The sequence below is a fragment of the Protobothrops mucrosquamatus genome, unplaced genomic scaffold (assembly GCF_001527695.2).
Source record: "Protobothrops mucrosquamatus isolate PMUCROS unplaced genomic scaffold, P.Mucros_1.0 scaffold4170, whole genome shotgun sequence".
Lineage (NCBI taxonomy): Eukaryota > Metazoa > Chordata > Lepidosauria > Squamata > Viperidae > Protobothrops > Protobothrops mucrosquamatus.
In genome coordinates this window covers 2842-11898 of record NW_015390096.1, presented here as the reverse complement: position 1 = coordinate 11898, position 9057 = coordinate 2842, and the positions used below count along the sequence as shown (strand labels likewise).

General features: G+C 46.6%; 1 protein-coding gene across 1 annotated transcript in view; it reads right to left on the bottom strand.

Annotated features, from left to right (window-relative positions):
- The window catches only part of LOC107298660 (leucine-rich repeat and guanylate kinase domain-containing protein-like), a gene marked incomplete at its 5' end in the record, with an annotated part of 30947 nt that overhangs the window by 20175 nt on the left and 1715 nt on the right, over window positions 1-9057 (bottom strand). The window contains 6 exon segments of the mRNA XM_015828038.1: window positions 231-323; window positions 3480-3560; window positions 4637-4780; window positions 5524-5648; window positions 7762-7843; window positions 8942-9042. Of these exon segments, the coding sequence (XP_015683524.1) occupies window positions 231-323; window positions 3480-3560; window positions 4637-4780; window positions 5524-5648; window positions 7762-7843; window positions 8942-9042 (626 nt within the window).

Below are 9057 nucleotides of genomic sequence, written 5' to 3'. Positions count from 1 at the left end.
GAAGGAAGGCAGGGAGGAAGGAAGGAAGGAAGGAAGGAAAAAAGGAAGGAAGGAAGGAAGGAAGAGAGGGTGGGAGGAAGGAAGGGAGAGAGGGAGGGAAGAAAAAAGGAAGGAAAGAAGGAAGGAAGGAAGGGAGGGAAGAAAGGAGGAAGGAAGGAAAGAAGGAAAGAAGAAGGAAGGCAGGGAGGAAGGAAGGAAGGGAGGGAGGGAGGGAGGGAGGGAGGAAGGACCTTTACCTTTTCCTCCACGGAGATCTTCTGGTGATCCAGTTCGGTCAGACGGAGCAGCATAAAAATCACCAGGAGCCAATAATCTTCTTGTTCCTGGGAAAACGCACAGCACTGAAATTTCAATTCAGCCATTCGGGCTGATAACAGGAAGAGTTGTTTTATTATTTTCGGTTCTTCTCTCGGAGTCTGACATGGGAGGCAGGGAAGGAAGAGACGCTCGGGGGAAATAGCGGTTTCGTTTAGCGACCATTCAAAGTTACAACGGCGCCGGGGGAGAAAAAAAAGGGACTTTGGACCCCTTTCTCAGACTCACAGACGTTGCAGGGATCAACATTCGCACCCTTAGCCACCGACTCGTGACCCCCACCAAAGGCGGCAAGTTCTTATCGGCCGCCAGAGTTAGTCCTCGACTTACAACAGTTCATTTAGTGACTGTGCAAAGTTACAACAGCGCTGGGGGGGGAAAGGAGCGTTTTTCACACTTCAGACCGTTGCAGCGTCTCCGTGATGGGTCACGTGATCAAAATCCAGAGGCTTGGCAACTGGCATGTACTTATGACGGTTTGCAGCGATTCTCCTTTTGCAAACCTTCTGACAAGCAAAGTCAAAGCTGGATTCTCTTAACGACCGGGTTACTAACTGAAACAGCCGCAGCGATCCGCTTAACGGCTGTGGCCGGGGGGGGCGGAGGGCAAAATGGGGCAAAGTTCCCTTGACCAGTGTCTCGCTTAGCGACAGACATTTGGTCGTAAGCCGAGGACTAATTGCGTTTTCTGCGAATCCAGAGTTGGACCCTCCTCTTCCTCACAGCTGTATAAAAGTGGGAGAAGGGAGCAAGCCAGGTCAAGGAGAGCGAAGGGCAATACGGCAGCAAGAAAAGCTCCGAAGGGTTGAAAGGTCTCCTACTTTGAGTGTGTGTGTGTGGGGGGGTGTTGGACTAGAAGACCTCCCGGGGTCCCTTCCCACTCTGTGTCCTGTCATTCTGTACAGGGAGTCTTCAGCTTACAAACTGCTCCATCACTGGAGGTTTTTAGGAAGAGACTGGACAGACACCTGTCTGAAATGGTATAATAAAGTCTCCTGAGCAGGGGGGTTGGACTAGAAGACCTCCCGGGGTACCTTCCTGTAACTCTGTACAGGAAGCCTTCAGCTTACAAACTGCTCCATCACTGGAGGTTTTTAGGAAGAGACTGGACAGACACCTGTCTGAAATGGTAATAAGGTCTCCTGCTTGAGCAGGGGGTTGGACTAGAAGACCTCCCGGGGTCCCTTCCCACTCTGTGTTCTGTCATTCTGCACAGGGAGCCTTCAGCTTACAAACTGCTCCATCACTGGAGGTTTTTAGGAAGAGACTAGACAGACACCTGTCTGAAATGGTATAATAAGGTCTCCTGAGCAGGGGGTTGGACTGGAAGACCTCCCGGGGTCCCTCCCGGCTCTATTCTGAATTTGACATCAGGATTAAAAAGCTGGGCCTCCCACCAGGGACAAATCCCCGGTGGGTTGTGCCCAGCAACTTCGACCGAGCAGAAAAACGCTGATTAAACAGGGTGATATTTCTTCCCCGGCCCCCTGGGACCTATTCCGAAGACTCTCTAAATTAAAACTCGAGACGCGAGTGCTTCGTCTTCTGCCCTGCTCAGAAAAAAAAAGTCCTAAACAGATGCTGGATCAGGCAGAGATGTGAGATTTTACTCTGATTTAAATGGCAGATGAGATTCCCGTGGCTTGTTCATCGCACAAAACCGTCACGTCCCTCGTGCAGGAATGAGGACTAGCCACTTTGTCTTCAAAAGTGTGCAGATGTTTTGGGAAAGGGGGAAAAAGCCTGCTTGGCCTTCATTTCTTTCCGCCTTTGGGGTAAAATCCTTCCCTTCTTAACGTTCTTGGCCTTGGGCCGCTCGCCCCTTGCACAGTTACAAGCCAACGAAATAGCAGAGTTGGAAGGGACCTCGGGAGGTCCTCTAGTCCAGCCCCCCCCCCGCCCAAGCAGGAAACCCGAGGTTTCCTGACTCTGAAGCGTCTCAGGACTCGGAGAAAAAAAACCATACGGCCGGGCCAACGAAAACAGGCAATGATGCAAATGCTGCTCTTTTCGCAATGCATTCTGGGAGGCAACCAAGCCTAACATCGCACTTCAAGACTACGGGGGGGGGGGGGGAAGTTATGAAAGACCATGCAGAGATCAAATTAATTAGCCCTTAATCAAGCAAAACCAAACATATCTCCCTTCCGGGCAGGTCAACTGTCCTATTTTGCAGCCGTGGATGTATTTATTGATATGTCCGATCTGTTTCTTTCTTTGTTCAATTTAGATGCCACCCAGCAGTCGTGGGGCAGAATGCAGGCAAAACTCTGCCCACTGTCTGGAGTTCGATCCTGACCGGCTCAAGGTTGACTCGGCCGTCCATCCTTCTGAGGTGAGTAAAATGAGGACCCAGATTGTTGGGGGGGCAAAAGGCCGACTCTGTAAACCACTTAGAGAGGGCTGTAAAGACACTGTGAAGCGGTATATAAGTCTAAGAGCTGTTGCTAAGTTGGAAGGAAGGAAGGAAGGAAGGAAGGAAGGAAGGAAGGAAGGAAGGAAGGAAGGAAGGAAGGAGCCATGGTGGTGCAGTGGTTAGAAGGCAGTATTGCAGGCTGACTCTGCCCACTGCCAGGAGTTCGATCCTGACCGGCTCAAGGTTGACTCGGCCGTCCATCCTTCCGAGGTGGGTAAAATGAGGACCCAGATTGTTGGGGGGCAACAGGCTGACTCTGTAAACTGCTTAGAGAGGGCTGTAAAGACACTGTGAAGCGGTATATAAGTCTAAGGGCTGTTGCTAAGAAGGAAGGAAGGAAGGAAGGAAGGAAGGAAGGAAGGAAGGAAGGAGCCATGGTGGTGCAGTGGTTAGAAGGCAGTATTGCAGGCTGACTCTGCCCACTGCCAGGAGTTTGATCCTGACCGGCTCAAGGTTGACTCGGCCTTCCATCCTTCCGAGGTGGGTAAAACGGGGACCCAGATTGTTGGGGGGCAACAGGCCGACTTTGTAAACCGCTTAGAGAGGGCTGTAAAGGCACTGTGAAGCGGTATATAAGTCTAAGGGCTATTGCTATTTCTTTCTCACTACGCAAAGAAACTCTGGGTGATGTTCCTGTCCTGGTGGACTCTGTCTCAAATCTGCCACTTATTTGCCGTGCCAAACGACGTTAGCGTGAGAAACATTTACAGCTGATTTGATTCCATCGCTGATTTGATTTGTTCCTTACCTGAACGGGATTCTTCAACAGATTGAACACTCTCAGCAGAGGCAGAGATTCAATATATTCCAGCTCACTCAGTTCAGACACCTGATGACAAGAAGAATGGTACTGATTAAAGGAGATTCGATTGTTAGCCGCCCTGAGTCCGCAAGGAGAAGGGCGGGATATAAATTTAATAAAATAAAAATAAATAAATAAATAAATAAGTGGATGTAATAGATTAACAGACACGATAGAGAGATAACATACTAGATAAACAGACATGATAAGCAGACATGATAGATAAACAGACATAACAGACATGACAGATGGACCGATATGATAGGGATGGAGATAGACAACAGATAAACAGACATGATAAACAGACATGGCAGATAGACGGACATGATAAACAGACATGATAGACATGACAGAGAGACAGACATGATAGATGATAGACATAATAGATATATACATGATAAACAGACACGATAGAGATAATAGGCATGATAAACAGACATGATAGACTTAGATAGTTAGATCGATCGATAGACAGATGATAGACAGATAAAAAGATAGATATGATATAGATAGATAGATAGATAGATAGATAGATAGATAGATAGATAGATAGATAGATAGATAGATAGATAGATAGAGGTAGGTAGATGATAGAGACATAAATAAAAAGACATGATAAACAGACATGATAGACAGATAGATAGATAAATAAAAATATGATAAACAGACGATAGCGACATAGATAAAAAGATGATAGACATGATAGATAGATAGATAGATAGATACAGATAAAAATATGATAAACAGACATGATAGATATAGATAAAAAGACATGATAAACAGACATGATAGACATAGACAGATAGATAATAAATAAAAATATGATAAACAGACAATAGCGACATAGATAAAAAGATGATACACATGATAGACATATAGATAGATAGATAGATAGATAGATAGATAGATAGATAGATAGAGAGAGAGAGAGAGAGAGAGAGAGAGAGACATAGATAAAAAGACATGATAAACAGACATGATAGACAGACAGACAGACAGACAAGGCCTCATTCTGGGGTTTCTTCCAACCTCCGTCAGGTGTTCAGGGGAGGAGCGTCCCAAAGCAGCCGGCAACTGGGTCTCCTCTGCCGTATCAACCTTACCTGGTTATTTTCCAGGTTGATGTCCTCCAGAAGGTTGTGCTCTTCCAGACCCTCCAAGCTGCTGATCTGGTTGTCAGATAAGTCCACCACCTGTAGCACCTTGAGGCCTTCCAGGCCCACCGCCTTCTCGATCTGGTTCGATTTCTACCAAGAGAATCACAAGCGTCCCCTAACCAAACATGGCTGGCCTTTGGCCAAGGCCGAGCATCATCAAGAGACCCAGATGGTTTGCTTCACACGTGCTTGCTTGTTTAATTTTTCTACGCCGGTGGCCCTCGACTTACAAGACTTCATTCAGGGACCGCTCAAAGTTACGACGATCGCAGTTCAGTTGATCAAAATTCATACCCTTGGCAAAGGGTTCCCATTTACGACGGTCGCCGTGTCCCCAGGGTTACGCGATCCCCTTTTAACGGCCTTCCGACCCAGCAAAGTCAATGGGGGAGGCCAGATTCACTTAACAACCCTGTGACTCGTTTAACAACGGCAGCAATTCGCTTATCAGACGGGGTGAGAAAAGCCGTAAAAATGGCTACCTACGCTGCAAAACTGAGGGTGGAATTACGTCCCATCCCATATCGTCCAGGTGATGGTAGTCTTTAAATTATCTGAGAATAAACCCAGATTCTTAAAATGTAGGGAAAGGGGTGTGGAACGATGGCCCCGTGTTGGCTCAGGAATTCTGGGAGTTGAAGTCCACAAGTCATAAAGGGGACATCCAGCCATGATGGCTCAGGAATTCTGGGAGTTGAAGTCCATGAGTCATCAAAGGGCCATCGTTCTCCACCTCTGATGTAGGGCTTCAAAGTCCCCCCAATCATTCTTTGCAACAAACCAACATATTATGTCGGGAAAGAAGTCATCTCAGGAAACACACGCAGACTCACCAGGCAGAGAGTTTTGATGGGCAATTTTTTCAAGCCGGTAATTGCTTTGATTTTGTTATTGGCCAAGCTCAGGTAGGTCAAGTTGTGGCATTTCTCCAGACCTTGTATCTCCGTGATGTTGTTATCTGCCCAGAATTAAGAAATGAAACGGCAGCCTACAAGGAGACCAAGTCCTAGGCCCAGCTGAAGGACTGGGGAGAAAAGCTCCACGGTCTTGAGGGACCGACTGGGAACTGGTCCCCTCCTCGTAAAGCTTCTTCTTCTTCTTCTTCTTAGTGGGGGGTTCCTTCCTTAAAAGGGGTCCCAAATCAAAGAGGCCTAGACAACTCTGGAAAAGCAGAACCAAGAGAAAGTTCTTGGAAGTTGTCCGCTCTTCTAGACGGGCAGTGTCTGTGGAGCAGAAGGTGACCGTGGAGATCTTCTCCGGCGACTTCACCATTTGTCCCAAAGGTGCTTTTCCAAAAGGCAACAGGACTTTCTTGGTTTTTAGTTTTCCCCTAAAACATTTCACTTCTCATTCAAGATGCTTCTTCACCTCTGTCAAGAGTAAAAACTTGGTAGCTACGTGCCTTATTGCTTTCATCTCGTCATTAGAGTAAAGGGGGGGAGATGAGGCTTAATGTTGATGGTATCCAAGCAATGCTGAGCTATTTTGGAAACTTATCCATTAATCTTGAGCAACTGACTCAGGAATCCCTGGGGGAAGCCACAGACGAAGAATATTTTTAATATTCCACATCTTGAAATTAAAAACAGGCTTAGTTTCCAAGTCTCTACTGTATTTACTGACTTCAATGTACGTAGCCTTTTTTTTTTTTTAGTGTTGGTGGGGGAGGATGTGCTTGATAAATTATTCCCCTTCAAGCACTTATATGTTATTATTTCGTTTGAGAAAAAGGAAGCTGCTCAAATGAAATCAGGGTTAAAGAAAGAAAAAAGAAAGAAAGAAAGAAAGAAAGAAAGAGAAAGAAAGAAAAAAGAGAAAAAAAGAGAAAGAAAGAAAAAGAAAAAGAAAAAGAGAAAAAGAAAGAAAGAAAGAAAGAAAGAAAGAAAGAAAGAAAGAAAGAAAGAAAGAAAGAAAGAAAGAAAGAAAGAAAGGAGAAAGAAAGAATTCTGAAAGCCTATTTAAGCCAGGAGAATTTCTCCCAAGATACGGCTCTCTGCTCCGGAGGCAGAATCGTGTTTCCAAGGGACCCGTTAGCGAAGGATCGGTCCCAGTCTGAAGACAATTGGGAGGAAATCTGCGTCAATCTTCACCGTCCCCTGGCACACAATATACACAACAAGTGGGCTATTACTGAGGGAAGAGGCAGAACGTCCCACAGGTGCTTTTTTCAAGAGGCAACGAGACTTTCCTGGTTTTCCATGAAGGCGTTTCGCTTCTCATCCCAGAAGCTTCTTCAGCTCTGACTGGATGGTGGGGAACGGAAGTATTTATACTCCTTGCAGATAGCTGGTCATTTGCAATTTTTTAGAGAGTCGTTGAAGCCACTTGGAGGTTTGTCTGTGTCCTCAGGGTCAGCTGAGTAGTGCAAATGGGTGTTCCAGCCCTTTCAGCAGTTCCAAGAAGGCTCCACACCCATTTGCACCACTCAGATGACCCTGAGGACACAGACAAACCTCCAGGTGGTCTCAACGACCCTCTAGAAGGATGCAAATGACCAGCTGTCTGCAAGGAGTATAAATCCTTCCATTCCCCCACCATCCAGTCAGAGCTGAAGAAGCTTCTGGAATGAGAAGTGAAATGTCTTCAAAGAAAAGCAAGTTAAGTCCAGTTGAAAAAGCACCATTGAGGACACAGATAAACCTCCAGGTGGCCTCAATGATCTTCTAGAAGAACGCAAATGACCAGCTGTCTGCAAGGAGTATAAATCCTTCCATTCCCCCACCACGCAGCAGAAACAAATTCCTCGTGTGTCCAACCACGCTGGGCCAATAAAGAATTCTAATTCTATATTCTACGAAGGAGCTCTTCACAAAAGGACGGTCAGAGTAGGTTTGATCGGTCCCAAAATATCCGGTGGATGGGAAGGCAAATTAACCCTCCCTCCGATCAGAACAACTACAAAGCGAATTGCCGCAATTAAAAAGCCCGGGGTGGTTTTAAATAAAAAGATCTATTAAAAAGGCAGTTGGGATGGGGAACCTACTGGCTTCCCAACGGACTCTGTTCTAAATGCACCATTTGCCAAAAAAAAAACAAAAAACCCCACACCAAAACCCCACACCAAAGGATACTGTCCAGGATGAGCTTTCTGAGGGACTGGTAATTGGAAAGATCTTGCATTTCTGGAATGTTGTTGTAGGAGAAATTAGCCACCTGGAAAGAGAACAAAAAACGGGAGAATACATGAAGATGTCCTAGCCTGCCATCCAGCCTAGCTGTGAGCGCTAACTAGCAGTCGGAAGACATGAGGAACACTCCTTTAATGGTGCAGCACACCTACAGACTTCGCCATAGTTTCAGTTGGGAGTCCTAGTGGACGATCACTTAGACATGAGCCAGCCGTGTGCTGCAGCTGCCAAAAAGGCCAACACAGTGCTGGGCTGCATTAACAGAGGGATAGAATCAAGATCACGTGAAGTATTAATACCACTTTACAAGGCCTTGGTAAGGCCACACTTGGAAAACTGCATCCAGTTTTGGTCACCACAATGTAAAAAAGATGCTGAGACTCTAGAAAGAGTACAGAGAAGAGCAACAAAGATGATTAGGGGACTGGAGGCCAAAGCATATAAGGAACGGTTGCTGGAATTGGGTATGTCCAGTTTAATGAAGAGAAGGACGAGGGGGGACATGATAGCAGCCTTCCAATATCTCAGGGGCTGCCCCAAAGAAGAGGGAGTCAAGCTATTCTCCAAAGTGCCTGAAGGCAGGACAAGAAGCAACGGATGGAAACTCATCAAGGAGAGAAGCAACCTGGAACTAAGGAGAAACTTCCTGACAGTGAGAACAATTAACCAGTGGAACCACCTGCCTCCAGAAGCGGTGAATGCTCCAACACTGGAAGTTTTTAAGAAGAGACTGGACAGCCATTTGCCTGAAATGGTATAGGGTTTCCTGCCTGAGCAGGGGGTTGGACTAGATGACCTCCAAAATCCCTTCCAACTTTATTATTATTATTATAACGGTGAGCATCCTAGACCAGGGGTAGGCAACCTTGGCTCTTTTATGACTGGTGGACTTCAACTCCCAGAATTCCTCAGCCAGCCTGGCTCAGCATGGAAACCTCTCCCTTTCCCCTCAGCATGGCTGGCTGGGGAATTCTGGGAGTTGAAGTCCACCAGTCTTAAAGGGGACACGTTTGAGGACCCCTGCTTTAGATGGCTTGAAGGAGGCAGTTCGGCCAGGCAGCTAATTTGCAAGGGGGTGTGCAGGATTCAAACCTCGCGGGCAGAGCTCCTGCTGGCAACTCACCTGGAGATTCCTGGGTGGACTGAAGTCGAAATAGGTGGTTAGTGCATTATGGGATACGTCCAGTTCCAACAGGCAAGGCATGTGACTGACGCAGGAGAGATCTAAAAAAGAAGGAA